General features: G+C 46.6%; 1 protein-coding gene across 1 annotated transcript; it reads left to right on the forward strand.

Moving 5' to 3' along the window:
* The first annotated feature begins 6,412 nt into the window (after positions 1–6,412).
* Positions 6,413–20,462, forward strand: MRPS25 (mitochondrial ribosomal protein S25). Its single transcript, XM_032841647.1, has 6 exons — positions 6,413–6,615; positions 9,137–9,243; positions 15,959–16,046; positions 16,748–17,520; positions 18,858–19,072; positions 19,610–20,462. Exons 1-4 carry the CDS (start codon positions 6,482–6,484, stop codon positions 16,938–16,940), a joined length of 522 nt encoding a protein of 173 aa, XP_032697538.1. The 5' UTR covers positions 6,413–6,481; the 3' UTR covers positions 16,941–17,520; positions 18,858–19,072; positions 19,610–20,462.
* The last annotated feature ends 709 nt before the right edge of the window (positions 20,463–21,171 follow it).

Raw genomic sequence — 21,171 nt, forward strand, 5'->3', positions numbered from 1 at the left:
GATAAAATGATTTTCAGAGCTAGTTGATCAGCCTTCTTCCCTTTTGGTTCACCCTGTGCTGACCTGGGGCACCAGTGAGGTTTTTCCTACCAATGTTTAGTATTAAGAAATCAAAGTGTTTGAAGAGGCACAACCCAGGAACATTCCAGTAGCACCACACCACTTGAACTCTTCATCAGTTAAGGGCAGAAAGGGAAATTGTTAATTTAGCTCTGGTGCTTTGGTTTACATAATCCTTAACTAATGTCTGACATCGTGATACTCAAGTGTGCTCAGCTCTAGGTAGAGTTCCTGCGATTATGCTTTTTGATTAAAGAACAATAACTGACCACTAGTCACTTTATACCGCTTAACTAACTATGGGTCATACTTTGATTACTGGTATGAAGGCTGAGATTCATTTTGTTACCTTCCGGGAAGACCCCTGTTGGTCTTGAGAATGTTAGAAGAACTGTGATGTAAAGGTAATCTGTATTTTTGTTGACACTGTTCACGTTTCTTTGGCATTTGTTGGATCTTTGGGCTGAATGAAAAGATCCTGCATAGGGGTGCGGGAATGGGATATGGGTGGAGGGTGTGTGGAGGACCCTTTGCGTTGGGGTACTGTTCTCAAAGGAATGTGAGTGGATTACTAATGTCAACCAAGTTCCCAGCCTTGCTGATTGTTGTGTTTGGGAATTCGACAACCAGGTATCTAAAGTTTTGCCTGGTACAGGCAACTTTCTTCCTTCTCATGCCCTTCCTGCTGTCATTATGGAGGGTTTCATGGATGGCTGGTATGCTTCTGCTGCTAGTCTGTCATTGCTCTCTGATCAAAGAGGATGACGCTCTCTGCACCAAAAAGCAGGTAGTTCTGGAAGCTAAATGCTGCTTTCCATCATAATTACTTTTCTTGTGAGAATATATCTCTTCATTAGCTAGTGATTTCTATTCAGACTAGTTTTCTGAACATACCCTTTTCCTGAAATTAACCCAGGTAGTAATCTGTAAGTAACTAAGAGCATTAAGAATCACACTTATAAGAAACTTTATTTTTAAACTTAAAAAAAAAAAACTGAATATACTAAACCAAACTAAAACCTTCTGATGTGATTGAATTCTTACATGAATTCTTCCATTTAATTCTTCCATGGCTGTATTCTCCTATAATCATAGAGCTGACAGGAATTAGAATTCTCTATCCCTAATGTTACCCAGAATTCACACAAGCATAAAGTTGGATTTACAGAGATGGGTTATCATTAGCGTAGATAAAGATGTCCTATGAACTGCAACCACAGCTTCAAGTGCTTACCTCATGTGACTGTTTCTTCCTGCAGTCCTTTGAGGCAGACAGCTCCATCTCATGAGAAAATGAGCAAGTTCTTGATGAGGCGTTGGCAGCTCTCCCTAGACCTAAGATCATGTATGGAATGTATGGAAGAGACTTTGGGAATTCACGCATCAGATGAAGTTGGCTTTTCTTTTTTACGCCTTGTTTGTATTTTTCCATGTCTAATACACTAAGGACACTTACTCATTGTACTTGAAGTTCAATGTGTCTTTGCTGTTCAGATACTAAAGTGTACTTCTGAGTCATCATGTACCAGGTGGTGGGTTGGACATATATTGGCATTAATTAGGCCTTGGTACTCAAAGAGAAGCTGGTCTCTATCAGGTCACAGACTATGGTAGCAGATTGTCAGATTGTCATTTGACAATGACAGCTTGAGGGTCATTGTTTGCATGCACTACTCTGGGGCCTTGTATTGGAACCTTTTTAAAAAAATAAACTAACAAATGTTAGTGGTTGGGTGTATGTGTGTATATGTGCACGTGTGTTGGAAGTGAGAATTACCAAATAACATCTCTGTTCCTGCCTCTTTCTTGGTCATCATCTGAATATCAGAAGATAGCCCCAGCTCCTGTGTTAACTGTGTGGTTAAGGCCTCTGGACAAAAGGTCACTAGGCTCTTAATGCGGTAAATGAGGGTTCCGGTTCTGCCCTTATCCCTAGTTACTCCTGCAATGTTGATCAAATGAATTGTTTCATACAAGAATAGTGCAAGACTTTCTACAATCTCATCAACCTCATTTCAAGCTAGAAGAAACTAAGTCTCAGAGAGGTTGAGGAACCTTATGGCTGCCATTTGTGCCAGGCATTGTGCTGGCTTTTCACACATTCCGCCTTTAGCTCACCAGCAGGCCCGTGCAGCGGCTCCTCAGGTATTTAGTTGGCAGATAAACAGAGTAGGTTAAGCCTCTGCCTTCGACTCAGGTCATGATCTCAGGGTCCTGGGATCGAGCCCCACCTCAGTCTCAGACCTCCAGAGGTTAGCCTGGCCGGAGGTCACACAGCCAGTCAGTGGTAGAATAAGGATTTAAAGCCTGGGCTGCCTGACTCTCTGCTCTAAGTAGCAAGAAGGGTTCCACCTGGGTCAGGCAGTGGGTGTGCCCAAGCACTGTGGCCTGTGTTTTATGTGGACACTCATGTTTCTAATGTGGGAAGGGACATTTCAGAAGTGCCTTCTGTGGACTTTAAGATCAAACCCTCTCTTGCCTGAAACTCTTCAGGAGCTCAGCACAGTTTTTAAAATACTTCAGAAAGTGGGGCGCCTGGGTGGCTCAGAGTAGGTTAAGCCTCTGCCTTCGACTCAGGTCATGATCTCAGGGTCCTGGGATCGAGCCCCACCTCAGTCTCTCTGCTCGGCCAGAGCCCGCTTCCCCCTCTCTGCCTGCCTGCTTGTGATCTCTCACACTCTCTCTCTGTCAAATAAATAAATAAAATCTTTAAAATACTTAAGAAAGGGGGAAGTAAACACCCCACTTCTGAAAGGACTTCTGGTTTCAGCCCAGGCAGCAAGGAGTTTTGAAGTTGTCACTCCTGCCCTTACATCAAGAGAAAGCTGGACAGACAAAATCGATGACTGTCCTTGTGTGCGTCAGAGTGCTTGAGTGCAGGGCAAACTGTCGCCTTGAAATGTGGAGTCCCCGGGGCAGAAGCCACTGGAGCCATCGCTGGTAGGAACAGTGATGGAGTGTGGGAGGCTGAGTGTGGATTAGCGTCTGAGTAAGGAACTCTTGGGGGCCACAGCCCAAGGGACACCACACGCCTTTATGGTTTTACCTCCAGGAACCCCACCTGTTTTTCACAGCTTATTGCTGAGAAAGATTCCCTGGTGGCTCTGGCAGGGGAAGGGGAAGAGTAATCTTCGTAAAATAAACTCTGAGCATTCCTCAGGGAAAAGATTTTACGAGTCTAATCCTACCCAGGGAAGGGTGTTTCTCCTACTCCCACTCCCTCTAGCCTTTCCATCTCATCTAAGTGGGGGAGAGGTAAGAGAAAACTTGTTTTTCTATATATTCCACGACTCAGCTTTTTTTTTTTTTTTCTTTTAAAGAGTTGTTTACTTTAGAGTGGGAAGGTGGAGAGGGAGAGGGAGAAGGAGTCTCAAACAGACTCTGCATGGAGCATGGAGCCTGATGTAGAGCTCGGTCTCACCCTGAGACTGACTCTGAGATCACAACCTGAGCTGAAACCAACAGTGGGACGCTTAACTGTCTGCACCACCTACACGCCCCAACTCACACATATTGGCACTAAATGTTTGGGGTTTTTTCCCCCATACCAATTCTTTGACATGATCTGGGTGTCCTACAAATTCAACTCTGTTCCTACACTATTTATCTGGAGTTAGCATCTGATCCTACACCTGAAGGGCTCCACGCCACAAGACAGCCCCCTATACTTCAGATGCTAATGGCAAGTCTAAGTCTCTGGTACTTCGAGCTGACAGGCTATAAGTCAGGGTTCCTACAAGCCTCTCCTTGAGTTTGATTATTTGCTATATGGCTTGCTAGATTACTGGTTAATTATAAAAGAATACAATTGAGGAACAACCAGATGGAAGAGACGTGTAGGCGATATGGAATAAGGGGCATAGAGCTTCCATGCCCTCCGTGGGCACACGACTCTCCCTGAACTATCACTGAGGTGTTCCTCCACCTACAAGCTCTCCCAACTCCTTTTTTTAAAAGATTTAATTTATTTATTTGACAGCCAGAGATTACAAGTAGGCAGAGAGGCAGGCAGAGAGAGAAGAAGAGAGCGGGCTCCTGATTCGGGGCTCGATCCCAGGACCCTGGGATCATGACCTGAGCCGAAAACAGGCTTTAACCCACTGAGCCACCCAGGTGCCCCTGGTTAGGTTATTTTTTAATGGAGGTTTCATTACATAGACATGATTGATTAAAATTATTGACCATTAGTGATTGACTCAACCTCCAGCTCCTTTCCCCTCCCCAGATATCAGAGGTTAGGGGACTGGGGCTGAAAATTCCAACTAATTATCTGTGTCAACCAATCCCCCATCCTTAAGGGGTTTCCAAAAGTCCCCTCATTTGCATTAACTGGTGTGGTTAAAAGGGGCTTATTATGATAACCAAAATATACTCCCTTCATCTTTATCTCTCCAGAGCTATTTCAGGAACAGGGACAAAACCCAGATATTATGACAAAGAAATGCTCCAGGGGACACCTGGATAGCTCAGTCAGTGGGGGATGTGACTCTTGACCCCGGGGTTGTGAGTTTCAGCCCCACACTGGGTATAGAGATTACTTAAAAATAAAATCTTAAAAAAAAAAAAAGATGCTCCTATATTATCATAAGGGAAATTATAAGGGTTTCAGGAGCCCTGGCCAGGAGTCAGGAACAAAGGCATATATATATGTGTATATATATACATATATATATGTATACGTATATGTATATATATGTGTATATATGTATATATATATGTATGCATATATATGTATATATATGCATACACACACACACACACACACACATATAAATTATAATGCCGCACAGTGAGATTAAGAAATACTTGTGAAGGTCACAGCCCAAAGACACGCCCACTAAATACTGAGATTTCGTTAGAAGATTATAGAATGCGGGGTGCCGCCTGGGTGGCTCAGTGGGTTAAAGCCTCTGCCTTCAGTTCAGGTCATGATCCCAGGGTCCTGGGATTGAGCACTGCTTCGGGCTCTCTGCTAAGTGGGGAGCCTCCTTCCCTTCCTCTCTCTCTGCCTACTTGTGATCTCTGTCAAATAAATAAATAAAATCTTAAAAAAAAAGATTATAGGACGCCCCCCACCCCAACACACACCTTACCACCACACCAACAGAGCTCCAGTGTAGCAGTGGATTATAGCTGGAAGAACTGCAAGACACACACTCTCTGAGGAGTAACATCTAGGGAAGACCAAAGTCAAGAGGCAAGGCAAAAAGACACTAGAGGAATTTGAAGCCTCTGGGCCTACAACAATAGCAAACATTAAATACAACTCCACTCCTAGCCAGATTAACATAAATCCTCATTCTAGAGTCTCATTTACCTAAGATTCAGTTATTTGATACATCCAATATTGTCTGGCCTTCAGCAAAAAATTATAAGCATGCTAAAAGGAAAAAAACAGTTTAATGAGACACAGCAAGCATCAGACTTCTATGACACAGATGTTGGAATTATCAGACAGGACATTTAAAATAACTAATCAAGGGGCGCCTGGGTGGCTCAGAGTAGGTTAAGCCTCTGCCTTCGGCTCAGGTCATGATCCCAGGGTCCTGGGATGGAGCCCCGCATCCGGCTCTCTGCTCAGCAGGGAGCCTGCTTTCTCCTCTCTCTCTGCCTGCCTCTCTGCCTACTTAAGATCTCTCTCTGTCAAACAAATAGATTCTTTAAAAAAGATATTTAAAGTATTGAGAGAAAACCCCCACTCGCCTAGAATTCTATATCTGGCAAAATTATCCTTCGAAAGTGAAGGAGAAGTAAAAACTTTCTTAGATCAGTAAGCATACTTCAGAAATGCATTTTGAGATGCTCGTTCATTTTGCTTATGAACAAATTGTGGTCCAGAGCTGTTAAGTGGGTGAACCAGGAAAGGGTAGTTTCCAAACCTTTTTTTTTTTTTCCCTTTTGCAAATCACTTTTTGTAGTAAATGTTAGAAGTTGCGCACTTGAAACACTTCATTCTGAATCCGGAGAAGTTGAGAGAGAAAAACTGACTTATTTGAGGTTGAAGAGCAAGTTAGTAACCCACTTGGCATCTGAACGCAGCTCTCCTGATATATTTCCAGCTGTAATTCTGTTGTCTGACCGAGTTTAAGTCTATTTGAAATATTTTCTCTTGCGAGGTGGGGGTGGTGACAGGCTAATTTACAGAGCGTGAAAAGCAAACGTTCCGGGAGGGTGTTCCAAACAGAAGATGTACAAGCAGGATCTCGGTCCCAAACCCTTAGCCAAAGCTAATCGGGACTACAAGTTCCAAGCCCCTTCGCGGCGCGCGCGCGCTGCCCGCCGGGAGGCGTCTCCTGTGCGTCTGCGCGGGAAGTGGAAACCACCAAGGAGGTGAAGCAGCGTGCGGTTTGTCAGGCAGGCCCCGTAGGCTGCTTTGGGTCTCTTCTCGCCGCTAAGCCCGCGGCCCGACCCCTTTGCCGCCATGCCCATGAAGGGCCGCTTCCCGATTCGCCGCACCCTCCAGTACCTGAGCCAGGGGGACGTGGTGTTCAAGGACTCAGTGAAGGTCATGACGGTGAACTACAACACGCACGGGGAGCTGGGCGAGGGTGCCAGGTCAGTCTGAGCCCTTCGAGGCCGTCCCCAGGCCGCGCGGACGTACCCTGCTCACTGTTAGGATGTGCTAGTAACGCTGAGACCTGGAGTGCTCTGGGTGCTACTTAATCCCGGGGCTGGCCTCCTGAGCTGGGTGCCATTGGCCCCATTTTACAGACGAGGAGACTGAGGAGCAAGCCGCTTGCTCCAGGTTCCACAGCGAGAAGAGGACAGCAGAGTCACGCTGTGCCAGCTGCCGTCGTGCCTGAGGTCGGGGAGCGGAGAACAAGGGCCCCCCACATCTCCCTCTACCTCCCCGGTGGAAGACTAGGCTAACCCGGGGAGGCCGGAGCCGCCTTAACTACCTGTACCTGGCAGGCGAGTGGTGGGAAGCAGCTGCGCACGTTCTGCTCTGAGGGGAACCAGGCCCACAGGCTACAGACCCTGTTTAGCTCCCAAGTCTAACAAGTGCTGGCTTTGGGCGAGTTGGTCCTTCTCATTGTCCCAAACTGGCATGATACCTATGTCCAGAGGCGCTGTGGGGATGTATTGTAAGAAGTAACAGCTGCTAGCACTTACGGAGCCCTGTGGTTCTGAATGTTTGTCCTGCATTGTCTCATTTGATGTTTACAGAAGCCCCATGGTTATTCCTATTCTAGGGGTGAAGAAACAAACGGAGATGTTAGGTAACTTGCTTGTCCAAGGTACCACGCTGGCTAGTGAGTGGTTGTGAGTGGTAGCTCTGAAGGGGCTTCTCAGCTGCAGGACTGATCCCCCTCGTAATTGATTATGTCAGCTGTGTAGCCCCTAGGCTCCATTATTCCCCCCCCCCCCCCCCTTTCCCCCCCCCCCCCCCCCCGGCCCCAACCTTAAACTCCTCGAGGTGGTTTTTCAGCCTGGAGCAGAGTGAGAACTTCTTAAATGGAAGCTTAGAAAAGAAAAGTTTGAATTGAACCTTGAGGCAGCAGCAGTAATGTGGGCTTTTCAGGAATTAAGTATAAATTTACTGGGTGCCTACTGAATGCTTGGCCCCATGCTGTGAGCTGTGAATTCAACAGTGCCTAAGAAGAAAGGCTTGTCCTTCAGAAGCTTTGGGACTGGGTGTATGGGGTGGATCAAAATGGGACAGGGGAAGTCCTCCCTATAGGGTATGGTCCCCCATGGTGAGGGGCCTTTGCTGCACAGCTCTTCAGGATAGCCGGAAGCTACCTCCGAGCCATCTGTTGTCCACAGGTGAAGCCAAAAACTGGTACCTGCTTGCATGGGATCAGGTGGGTTGATGGCTTCTGGAAGACCTGGTTCTAGGGTTGAATGGGCATCCATATACGCCTTCATAACTCACTGTGTGTCCCATCCTCCCACGCTAGGAGTCAGCGGAGGTGGGGCAGTACCATGGGCCCGCTCAGATTGGGAAAACGTGCCGCCACAAGGGGCCATTCACTGTTTGGCTAGGGCTTAGCCATGGGGCATGGAGAATTTCTGACTTGTCAAGAAGCCAGAAATTCAGATTTGTATATAAATCTCTGGTTTTTAAAATGATCGGTTGATCGGAATAAGCCTGCAGGCCTTACACGTGGCAGTTCAAGTATTTTAAAATGCCGTAGGTAAATAAGAGCCAAACAGCCATTTTGTGCTCATTGTTCCGAATGGTAAAGCCTTGCCTGTCCCACCTGTGTATGCCCTTGTGGATTTTGTGCCTTTTGGTTTGAGTCTGCCTGACTTGCCCTTTCCAGCCCCACCGGCCTTTGCTTGTTCATGTACCCTTAGTATGTCAGCTCTCCCTTCCTGGATCACCTCCATTCCAAGTACACCAGTATACTAGCCCAGGCCAGCCATAGTCTTGGGTGTCTGCTAGGTGTGTGGGGAGCTGCCTTAGTGTCTGAGGGCTAGGTCCCTGCTCACCTCTGCCAGATGTTCTTGCCTTTTGGGTGCAGTAAGAAAAGTAACAGCTGCTAGCATTTATTGAATTCTGTGTCCAGCCTGGGCCTCAGGATCTAGGTGAATTTGATAATTTGATGGTGACTGAAGAGGGGCTGAAGTCCAGCCACACACAGCCCTCTTCTTTCGTTTACTGGTTTTGTGACTTAGGGCAGTTTACTTAACTTTTCTGACCTGTTTGCTTGGTTATAAAACTAAGGGTTTTTGTGAGGATTCAAGTATTAAAATGCCTAAGGAGTCTGGCATGTACAGCAGGTGCTCAAGTAAAGGTTACCGGCCAGGGGCGCCTGGGTGGCTCAGTGGGTTAAAGCCTCCCTGGGGCCTGGGATCGAGCCCTTCATCAGGCTCCCTGCTCAGTTAGTGTGCAGTGTGAGGCAGGGATACCGATGTTTTTCCCCTCAAATGACAAGCCACAAGTCCTGACACCCACTGTTAGGAGAATATACTAATAAATTCCTCATGGGTGCTTTTCTCAGCCTTTCTTGGGCCAGGGTCCCCTGAGAATTGGTTGAAAGTTCTGACCTATCGCCCTCAAAACATACACAAGTGCACAGTATTTCAAGTTAACTCTGTTTCACAGGTTTAATTTTTTTCCCTTTTGCAGGAAGTTTGTGTTTTTCAATATACCTCAGATCCAGTACAAAAATCCTTGGGTCCAGATCATGATGTTTAAGAACATGACGCCATCTCCCTTCCTGAGGTTCTATCTGGGTGAGTGTGGCCTCTGCTGAGGCTGGGACGGTCTTTCCTCCCATCCCTTCCTCCCACCATAGCGCTTGCGGGAGCTGAGATCTGAACTCTTGCAAACGTCCCTTACTTCCATCACTGGCTTTGGACCGTGGCACACAGTGGCCACTGAGGTCTGGAGTCTTGCCCTGTTTCTCTAGCCCCATCTCCTATTGCCCCCCGTGTTTTTCTGCATGCCTCACAGTGTAGGGCTGGTTTTTCCTAATAACCTTGCCACACCTCGCTTTGCTGCCTTTGCTCATGCTGGTCCCTCTGCTGGAAATCCCCTTGCTGGTTTGCTTATTGATTGATTTTTTAAATCTTTCTGAGACTCCACTTGGGCACCACTTTTTCCAGGAAGCCCTCCCTGTCCCCTTCCATTGGCCCTTCTCTGTCTCCCCCAGCTGTCCACTCAGTGCTGGCCGTGTCCTCTTGAGCAGTGCCGGTATCCGTGTGTCCTCTCTGGAGCGCACACTTACACGATGCTCTCCTCCCACGAGGCACAGGGTGAATGTTTGTTCGGTTCTGTTGGGCTCAGTGCCTAGAGGTCAGACCGGATTGTTTGGCCCCGCTCTCTACTCAGTCATTGTGACCCTGAGCGAGTTATGTTCCCATTGCTTTGTTTCTCAGGGGAAGGTCCAACATCTGCCTTACATGGTTACAAGAACCAATTCAAGTGTAGTTTGGGAATCGCTTCAGGAAGCAGAATGATGCTGTTGTTAAATGTATTCGGCACGTATGTATGTATGAAGTGGCCTCTGGGCCCAGGCCAGTGTCTGGGGTGACAGGGAGCTTTGGAGACGAAGGTCTCTGCCCTCTGTAGGGATGATATCCTAGCTGGAGGAGACAGAAGGCACAAGAAGCTTACCCAGGCAGGATGCCAGGGCGTAAGTGCTGTGAAGGAAACCTAGAATGAGGCCAGGGGGATGAAGAGGATGGTGGTGTGGTAGCAGTTTTGCGTATGTATTTTATGTTTGCGTTTTACACAATTTCATTGAGGTACAATTTGCCCGTGATGAAACACACGGGTCTTCTGTGCATAAATTGAATTCTGACCATTGTTAGGAAGCTGTGTTCCCACTTCCCAAGTGATGATATAGAGCATCTCTGTGACTCCAGAAAGTCCCCGTGTGTGGCTTTTCAGAGAGTTCCCCCTTCCGCCAGAGGCAGCCACTGTTCGGACTTCTCTTTAGATCTGTTTTGTTTCTGAACTTCCCGTGAATAGTTTCCTGGTATATATTCTGCGGCATCTGGCCTTTACTCCTCTGGTTTTTGAGACTCATCTGTTACGTGTATAAGTAGGTGATTCGTTTTTAGTGCCAAGAGGTGTAGAAAGAGACCAGTTTATTTGCCCATTCCCCCGTTGCTGACACTGGGTTTTTTGTTTGATGTCAAGGCAGAGGTAGAAGTGGATTTCTTGGCGATGAGGGGAGGGAAGGGCAGAACAAGTCTTCGGATGGCAGAGCAGGTCGGACATCTCTCGGAGAGGGAGGAGGAGGGAAGCCTGGTGGGAGGCGCCTCGTGGTGGCGCAGGCCTGAGCCAGGCTGGTCCACTCCTGCGGGACGTTCCTACTCCGTGCTGGGCCTACACGTCCAGGCCCCAGACCTCAGGACTGTGGGCCGGCTGCCTCCCCCAGGAAGGCCTCCGTGGCTGTCGAGGGACACTTCTGGCTTCTGGCTCCTCAGAGATGGCGTGCTTCATCATCTTCCCGCACAAGTTGTCCTGTGGACCTAGGGACTCTGTTTCCCTCGGGGCAGGGCTACGGGGCCATCGGTTCAGTATGTAATGTTCTTAGACACTGCCGAGCTGCTGCTCCAACGAATGAGTGTCTCGCCCTGCAGTCAGCAGGGCCTGGGAGCCCTAGTGGCTCCCTTTCTTTGCCCACGGTTACCTGTGTGTTCCCTGCAGCTGCGTAACAAATTACCACAGACTTGGTGGCTTATAGTGACACACATTTCTTCCATTTCTGTAGAGGGCCGACATGGACAAAAATCAAGGTGTCAGCAGAGCCTTCCTTTGTGGAGGCTCGGGGACAAATTCGTTCACATGGCTTTTCTAGCTCCTAGAGGCCACCCCCATCCTTTGGCTTGTGGCCCCTTCTTCCATCTTCAAGGACAGCAACATGGCCTGTCTGGCTGGCCTTCCATAGTCATGCGCCCCTTGCGTGGACTGCTACCAGGATCGGTTCTCCATGGGATTCATTTAGGCCGTGATCTGGGAGGATGATCCAGGAGAATGGGCCCAACGTCAGGCCTTAACTTGACTCATGTCTGCATGGCTCCTTTTGCCACTAAGGTGACCTCATCACACATTCTGGGGGAATAGGACAGGGACATATTTTGGGGTCATTCTCTTTACCGTGTTAATTATTTTTTTAAAAGAGCATGAGCAGGGTCGGGGTCGGGGGCAGGCGGAGGCACAGAGAGACTCTTAAGCAGGTTCCATGCCCAGCATGGAGCCTGACACAGGGCTCGATCTCATGACCCTGAGATCATGACCTGAGCCGAAACTAAGAGTCCCATGCTTAACTGATATTTTAAATTTTAAACAAATATTTTAAATTTTAGCCTTTCAGTGTTCATCAGAGTTTTAATTTGCATTTTCTCATATCTTTTCATGTGCTTATTGGCCATTTGTAGATTTCTTTCAGAGTCTATTTGAATTTTTTATCCATTAAAAAAAAAATGGGCTGTGTGTTTTCTTACTGAGTTCTTTCTTTATTCTGGGTGAGGTCATTTGGCCAGATAGGTGCACTGTGACTCTTCCCTTAGCCTTTGGCTTGCTTTTCCTGATAGGGTCTTTGGGAGAGCATGAGTTTCACCTGAAGAAATCTAGCTCGTCAGTTTTTTTGGTGTGTGTGTTTTTTTTTTTTTTTTTTTTTTAATGGTTCCTGCTTTTTGTGTCTGTCCAGGAGTCTGCGTCTACTCCGGATGGGTGGGGGGAAGCAAAGATTTTCTCCTCTGTTTCCTTTAGAAGTTTTATAGTTGTAGGTTTCATATTTGGGTCTCTGCTAGAAGCTGAGTTCTTTGTGGATTAAGTGTGCTAGCGACTGAGGCTTGTTTTTGGTTTTAGGTTTGGGATACTCAAGTGTTCTAGCACCATGTGGTGAATGACCCTTCCTTTCCCTAATTTAGTTTCCTTGGCATTTTTATCAAAACTCAGTCGACTGTGAATGGGTAAGCAAAACTTGATATAGCCCCATTCAGTGGAATATTACCAGCCATGAAGAGGCACAAAGTCCCAGCAAATGCTACAACCCAGGTGACACTTGAAAACATCAGCCAGGTGAGAGAAGGCAGACACAGAAGGCCACAGATAATATCATTTCATTTCTATGAAATGTCTGGAATGGGCAAGTCCATAGGGATGGAAGTGGTTGTCGGGCTAGAGCTGGGGTGATGGGAGTAGGAAGTGATGGCTTAATGGGTGTAGGGTTTCTGTTTGGGGTGATGAGAAAGTTCCAGAACTAGATAATGGTGATTGCTGCACAACACTGTGAAGGGAATAAAAACTACAGAGTAACACATTTTAAAATGGTTAAAATGGTAATTTTTGTTATGTGTATTTTATCATGCAAAAATATCACTTTATATTTCTGAGTCCATCCTCTCACTGATCTGTATGTCTGTCCTTGGGCTTATACCATACTGTCTGGGTTCGTGGCTTTATAGTAAGTCTTTAGCATTAGGTAATTCTAAATCTTTTTTTTTTCCCCCAAAATTACTTCGGCAATTGTATGTTCTTTGCATTTATATATTAACTTTTTAAAAAAGATCTATTTATTTATGAGAGAGAGAGAGTGTGTGAGGAGGTGGGAGGGGCCAAGGGAGAGAGAGAATCCCAGGAAGACTCTGCTGTGAGTACAGAGCCCAATGCAGGGCTGGATCTCAACAACCCAGAGATCATGACCTGAGGTAAAATCAAGAATTGGACACTTATCTGATTGTGGCACCTCGGCACCCACATTTATATATTAACTTTAAAAATCTGCTTGTCAGTTTCTAGAAAAAAGCTTGCTGGGATTTTTAAATTTTTTATTTTTAGTAGGCTCCATGCCCAATGTGGGGTTTGAACTCAGGACCCTGCAATCGAGGGTCACGCGTTCTGCTGACTGAGCTAGCCAGGCACCCTGCTTGCTGGGATTTTGATTGGAGTTACATTATAGATCATTTTGAGGAGAAACAGGCATTTTAACAATGTTGCATATGTTTTGTGACTACTGTGTAAAGTGTTTAAAAAACAATTCATTTTCCAATTGTTTGGTTACAACTTTACAGAAGCCCAGCTAATTTTTGTGTGTGGGCCTTGTATTTTGCAACCCTGTTAATAAAGTCACATTTCTTTTTTTTTTTTTTTTTTTTAAGTTTTTAAATTTATTTTCAGCGTAACAGTATTCATTGTTTTTGCACCACACCCAGTGCTCCATGCAATCCGTGCCCTCTCTAATACCCACCACCTGGTTCCCCCAACCTCCCACCCCCCGCCCCGCCCCTTCAAAACCCTCAGATTGTTTTTCAGAGTCCATAGTCTCTCATGGTTCACCTCCCCTTCCAATTTCCCTCAACTCCCTTCTCCTCTCTATCTCCCCTTGTCCTCCATGCTATTTGTTACGCTCCACAAATAAGTGAAACCATATGATAATTGACTCTCTCTGCTTTAAAGTCACTTATTTCTAGTAGGTTTTATTTTCTAAATTCCTTAGGATTTTCAGTATACACAGTCATTCCATCTGCAAATATAGTTCTGTTTCCTTTCCAGTCTTTTTCTTTCTTTTTTCTGTGTATTCCCTGGCTAAAGTGGCTGTAGTATTTTGCATTTCTACCGGTAGGAAAGTTCCAGTTACTCAGCTTTTTTTTTTTTTTTTTAAGATTTTATTTATTTATTTATTTGACAGAGAGAGAGAGAGAGATCACAAGTAGGCAGAGAGAGGTGGAAGCAGGGTCCCCGCTGAGCAGAGAGCCCGATGTGGGACTTGATTCCAGGACCCTGAGATCATGACCTGAACCGAAGGCAGAGGCCTAACCCATTGAGCCACCCAAGTGCCCCGTTACTTTGCATTCTTACTGGCATTTGCATTACCCATTTAAAAAATTTTGATCCACTCCAATATCTCCCTGTGTTTTGTTTTTTTTTTTTAAAGATTATTTATTTATTTCACAGACAGAGATCACAAGTAGGCAGAGAGGCAGGCAGAGAGAGAGGAAGGGAAGCAGGCTCCTTGCTGAGCAGAGAGCCCAGTGTGGGGCTCGATCCCACGACTCTGGGATCGTGACCTGAGCCAAAGGCAGAGGCTTTAACCCACTGAGCCACCCAGGTGCCCCCTCCCTGTGGTTTTAATTTGCGCGTTCTTAATGACTAATGATGGTTGAAGAGTATCTTTTTATGTGCTAATTATTAATTTTTGTTGTTAAATACTTTGTATTTTTAGCTGGATAGTCTTGAGTTGTGAGAGTTCTTTATATAGTCGGGGTGCAAGTCCTTTATCAGGTGTATGCATTACATTTTTTCCTAGTCCAAGGCTTTTAGTATCTTTTTTTTTTTTGTTAAAGTTTGTTTATTTTTAAGTCCTCTCTACATCCAATGTGGGGCCCAAAAGCACAACCCTGAGATCAAGAGTCACATGTTTCACTGACTGAGCCAACCAGGTGACCCAGCTTTTAATATCTTTTGAAACACAAGTTTTGAACTTTGATGAATTTTAATTTATCAAATTACTTCCTTAATGGACCATGTTTTTGATGTCATACCTAAATATCTTTGCGTAGAAGGCTATCAAGACTTCCTGTGTTCTCTTCTAAAAGTTTTATAGAAGTTTTAACTCATACATTTAAGTGTCTAATCCATTTTCAGGTTTTTTTTTTTTTTAAATGCTGTGAAGTAAAGGTATAAATTAATTCATTCCCTCGTTGAATTGTGTTGGCCTCTTTGCCGACAGTTGGCCAAAAATACGAGTTCATTTCTGGACTCAGTTTTGTTCTGTTGCTCTGTAGTATGTTTTTAGGCTAATGCCAACACTGTCTTCTTGCTGTAGCTTATAAGAAATCTGAAATTGGAACATGAACATCCTCTTATCTTCTTATTTTTCAAAATTCTTCTGGCTACTTTGGGTCCTTTGCATGAATCAGACTTGACTTACCAGTTTCTACAAAACTACCTGCTAGGATTTTTATACAGATTACACTGAATCCATGGCCTAGTTTGGGAAGAACTGTCATCTTAATGCTACTGACTCTTCTATCCGTGAACATGGAAATGGAAAATTGCTTTCCATTAAAATTATTTCCATTAAAGTTTCCGTTAAAATAAATGCTTTATGGGGCGCCTGCGTGGCTCAGTTGGTTAAGTGTCTGCCTTCAGCTCAGGTTATCATCTCAGTCCTGGGATCGAGCCCTGCGTCAGGCTCCCTGCTCACCAGGGAGTCTGTGTCTCCCCCTCCCTCTGCCCGTGCCTGCTTATGCATGTGCTCTCTCTCTCAAATAAATAAAAGTAAGTAAATAGTGTGCTTTTGCACATACCTCAGATTTGCTTATGTTTAAAGAAATATGGAGGAAAGGGTAGCATTATGGGTTAGATAGACAAACATATTTATCTTGTGAAAATGCTTCACCACTGAAAGCAAACCGGTCACCATGACTTGAGGCTGAGGAGTGTGCTGCCTAGTCCTTAGCATTTTTTGTCCCCTTTTCTTCCCATTTCCAGATTCTGGGGAGCAGGTCCTTGTGGATGTGGAGACCAAGAGCAATAAGGAGATCGTGGAGCACATCAAAAAAATCTTGGGGAAGAGCAAGTAAGTTGCTGGGGCTGACCTGGAGGGGAGCAAATGTCTCAGCACGGAATGAGGGAGGAAAGCGGGCGTCAGGAGGGCACCCACCAGCCAGAGCGCGCCGGCTGCAGAGGCCTTTCCATCGGGCTTTGCTGCTCCCCCGATCCCCAGCTGTGTGGCTGTAAGTCACGGAGACTGTGGGAGCTCTACCTCCCTGCCCTGTGAGGTGCCGGGTTAGAGACCTTCCTACGTCCTCGGCTCCATGGGAAGCTGAGGTGCTGTGGAAACACCTGCCTGGGCGGTTGCAGCCACCTGTCCTTTGGTATCTCTCCTTGGAGCTGGTGGGTGTCTGACCCCAGTATGTGTTAGGATCTGTCCTTTTTCTTTACATGGATGCAAAGAGGATAGGGAGGGAAGCCAAGAAAGTACGTTTTGGAGGAAGCACAACAGAGGCCTTTGCAGGCCTCTTCCTCCTGACCTTGTGCTGACTCAGAGCTGGGCTGTCTCTAGGCCGGAGGGAGGCTGACCACTGTCGTGTGGGCCCAGTGACTTGGGAGGCCCAGGTGGAGGGGTGGTAGACCTTGGGGTTGAGGGGCGGGTTGAGAAGCACGGGAGAGCCAGGTCTCTCTGGCCGCTGATGGGGTGCACTTGGCCAAGAAGTCCCACGTTGCCTAGAGGCTCAGGGCGCTGTTCCACACCTAGTTGCTGTCTGTGCTCTTTGGCAGGGAAACCCTGGAGGAGGAGGAGCAGGAGAAAAAGCAGCTTTCTCACCCAGCCCACTTTGGGCCCCGGAAGTACTGCCTGCGGGAGTGTATCTGCGAGGTGGAAGGGCAAGTCCCCTGCCCAGGCCTGGTACCATTACCCAAGGAGCTGACAGGGAAGTACAAAGCAATGCTGAAGGCCAGCACCCAGGACTGAGGCCCCAGGCCACACCCAGGGAAGCCCCTGGTTTTGTCCCTAGAGGGACTCTGAAAAAACTCTCTGCCATAAGAGGATCCCCTTCACACAGCTGTGTGAAAGGACATGGGAGGGTCGGGGGAGGATCTCCGCTCTATCAGGTCAATAAAAGGCTTCCTGGTCTCCAGCACGGTGGTGTGTGTCTGGTCCGATGGGCACGGGAGAAAGGCCTGCGTGGGGATGGGGAAGGTCTAAGGCCACAGCCCGCTGACATCCCTGTGTTGGTCCTGCTGCCCTCCCCTGGTCCCTGTTGGCTTTGATTCTTCTTCTAGGCCCTGCTCGGGAGTCAGGAGCTGCTGGGGTTGGATCTGGTAGGATCTGGCTGGAGCTAGGTGGTTCGCAGCGTAAGTCCCCTCCACTCAGGCTCTTTGGGCTTTTTCAGAAATCCCAGGGCGAGCCTTGCATCAGCGCTCACCTTTTAAAACTGAAGCCAACCCACTTTCCTCCCAAGAGGTCTGGCTGCAAGTGGTGCAGGAGGCCCCGTGACAGGCACAGATGAGACCAGATGCCGCCTCTCGCCAGCCCTGGGGCCCACTCACAGGTAGGTTTGCAGACCAGGAGGGGGGAAAGGCAAAGGGGCTGGCTGGTTGAGACTTTGGGGCCCTGCTCTGAGGGCTGGGGTTGGAAGCTGCCTCCGTCTGCCCTCTTGCTCACTCAAGCCTTTGTAAGGTTTGGAAGAGGGGTAAGGGTTTATGGAACGTCTGCCTAGTTCTTTCCTCACAGGACACGAATGCTATGGTCACTGAGTGATGCTGGCTTCAGCCCTCAGGCAACACCAGAGCCCTCAGGGATTGGTTACCTTAAGGTTTAGCTGGTCCGAACTGAAGGACCAGCTGACCTGGGGAGCTGTGGAGGTGGACATGGGGACTCTGCCCTGTGGGGGGTGGTCGGGGGGTAGATGGCATGGGAAATGATGTGGAACCAGAATGCTTTATATAAATGTTGGGGGTCAGCCCATTGGGAGGGATTTGGCTTCTTTTACATTTGATGCTCAGGTTGTGGTTTACTGTCACTTTGCATCAGACTGGCATTCAGGGGTTTGGCCGGTGGGCGCACATGCGCGTGTGCCGTGCGTTCTGGGATGGCTGCAGGCTCACCAGGATTGTGTCTAATCACAGGTCCGCACCACAGGGCACCCGGCCCGCCTTTTCCACTGTGGAGGATGAGCAGAGAGAAATCTGCCCTTCACTGTAATCCTTCTGTCTTGTTTCTAATGACCGCGCCCAGCCGACCACAGCTATGCTCTCAGCTGCTAGGGCTTTTCAGAAAGAGTCTGTTCCCTTTGGTCTGTCTGCACAGCAGGTGAGCCAGCATTAGGGGAGTACTCCTTCCACCCATAGCCCACAGGGGCCCGGAAAGGTTGCTGACCTGGAAACAAGATCCTCTTCAGAGAGAAGGGTCTAGTGCCTGATGGGACCGTGCCACCCTTCTCTTTACAGAGACTTGAAATAAGCACAACCAGCGGGCACGGTTATCGCTTTAAACCTTTGTCTTTTTTTTTTTTTTAAGATTTTATTTATTAAACCTTTGTCTTTTATTAACGTCTCGGTTTAGTAATGGTAAAAGATGAAAGATGGGTTTAAAATTTATAAAAACGGGAGGAAAAAAGTCTCTGAGGAGTTGATATCTGTTTCTTCGCACAAACGATGTTCACGTGGTTTTAGACCTTGTTCTTCTGAAGTGACTGATTTCGAGTACAACCTGGCAGGGCCTTTTAAAGCTATCTGGCTGCCTGATGGGTTCTGCCAAGAATCTGACTTTGGACCTCAGAATCCTCACTGGTAAAGTGAGAGGTCACATGACATACCGAGCAAGTTCTTTCCGACTTCTACAACTGGAAGAAAATGCTTTTATTCTGGATAGTTCTTACCCTTACAGGATGCAGTGCTGGTGCGAGGCCTGGCTCTGGAGCATCTGTGCTGATAGCCAGTGTCGTCGGGCAGCCCAGGGTGCTCTGCTCTGGAACCGGCTGCCTGGCTTTTCGACCTCCACACCAAGGAGTACACACCAAGGGCCTCTCCACCGGAAAAGGCCACACCTTTTCTGCTAAAGGTGTTTACAAGTCCAGTGGGCCAGCACATGGACTCTGAGAGGTAAGTCCCTTCGGGCTGAGGCTAAGGTGAGTGGAAAGCTGTGGCGCTCTGACCACGGGGGGCTTCCCCACCACCTACTTGGGTGAGAGTACGGTGCCCCCGGGGATCAGGCGTTACTGCTTTTACTGTTAGAAGAAAATGAGAAGATGCACATTTACTCTTTAATCCACTTTTTTAATAGTATAAACCTCATTTAGGTAGTAGTAGTAAGCCACAACAATAATGCCACATTGAAACAGCATTTAATAAAATGCATAAAGCTAATTCATGCACTGCAATACTCTATATACAAACACAACAATGCAAATTCTTCTTCAAGACTGAAGACACTGATTAGATATAAAATTCAGTTTAAAAAGAACATGCTATTTTTTAAATGCCATCACATAAACAAAGCTGATTTCAAGCTACAGCTTTCAACAGGTTTTAAACCTGGAATTAAAATGTAATGGCATAAACAGTATTTTCTATATTGTGAAGGGCAGAAGTTACAGAAACGGTCCCAAGAAATCTAACACCCGAATTTTCCTTTAACAGATGTCTTTTAAAAGGGCTGGTAATGCAGTTACATTTTAACAGAGAGGTCCAAACTACAGGTAAAAACTATGGTTTGTACTATGGAAAAATGTGCAGCTTTTCAGTTATAAAACTAGTTGAACACTGGTTTACAAGAGAATGGGGAGAACAGAGACTGTAGAAAAATATTCCAGCACTTGGGCTGTATGTGGCAGCAGCATCTGAGTCCAGGGATGCTCTGGTCGTTAAAATGGGGAGTGAGTATATGATCCTAAGACAAGCCATTTGTAACCTAAAAGTTACTACTTCCAAATGTTATCCAAATATGAAGCTTATCACAGTCTGTCAGTTGATAAATGTTGCCGAACATTTTTTCCCAGTATTTACAGCATTAGTTTCTATGCTGTATGTATAAATATTGAGACACCAGATTATTGGCTTCAGAACTGAAAGCCTAGCTGGGCTTTAAAAGTATCTCAGGAATTCCCCACCCCCAAGATACTCTTAAGTTCAAAGTTTAATTATTCTTAGATTGCTGTTAAAATATACCCTCCCCAAATGAAAATGTTTATTCTGAAGATTCATTTAGAGACTGTCAAGCTTCCTCTTGCATTTTAACTGGAAAGCCACCTTCCATAGCTTGATTGTCACAACAGGCAAGGGTCAAATAAGCATTGTTGGATGAGGCCAGTGAAGCAGCAGGAGCTTTTTGTTTGTTTGTTTTTAACATCCAATAGAGGGGAAGCTGAAGGCTAAATGACCCACGGTCTCACAAAAGGCACTGAGTACTATGGTCTCAATGAAGTGTTTTCAAACTATTTCAGTAGCTTATTTAAAAAAACAAACAAACAACAAACCATCACCAACAAAAAAACCCAGAAAACCTGTGGATTATGTAAGTGTGTGCAGTTCCCTGGGGACTCCCTTCAGCGGGCCAGCTTGCAGCCCTTGGCCAGGCAGGCCCCGTGTCCCAGGTCTGTAAGCAGCTCTGCTGGGCTGGGCCCTGGCTCCCGAGTGCTGTGTCTCAGTTTAAAGCCCAATTAGGGGGGGAAATTTAATCAGAATAGACCCAGCATCTGTAGCTTTAAGGGTACAAATAGCCATATTAAAATGCCATTTTATCTGAGAATTTTCAATTGATTTATAGAAAGGATTTATGTCAGTGGATTTTATTCACATGCTACAGTTAGAGAAGTGATTTGAAATTTGTAACTTCTATGCCATAAGTTAGTTATCTTATTCATGCTTATTTTAAAAGACTATTTGGCAGATTTTTTTCAACTGGCATTAGAGATAGGAATCAACATGTTGAGTCACAGGGCAGTGCCCGTCGATGGCTAAGTCCAGAGCAAGCATAGACCTGGGAAGCAGGCCCTAGCACATGGACCGTTCTGAATCTGTGACCATGAGGCTGATCTCTGGACCACATAACAGAGTATCTGGGAAAGCCAACAGCTCCAGCTGCCAAGTTCCTTCTGATCAGGCCATAAACAGGCAGCCAGGTCAAAGATCCCCCACCTAGTTTTCTTGACTTTAGGATAAACGGTTTTCTAGCTTCCTGGCCACTGTGTGAATCCAGAGAA

The sequence above is a fragment of the Lontra canadensis genome, unplaced genomic scaffold (assembly GCF_010015895.1).
Source record: "Lontra canadensis isolate GAN:19392208 unplaced genomic scaffold, GSC_riverotter_1.0 scaffold124, whole genome shotgun sequence".
NCBI lineage: Eukaryota > Metazoa > Chordata > Mammalia > Carnivora > Mustelidae > Lontra > Lontra canadensis.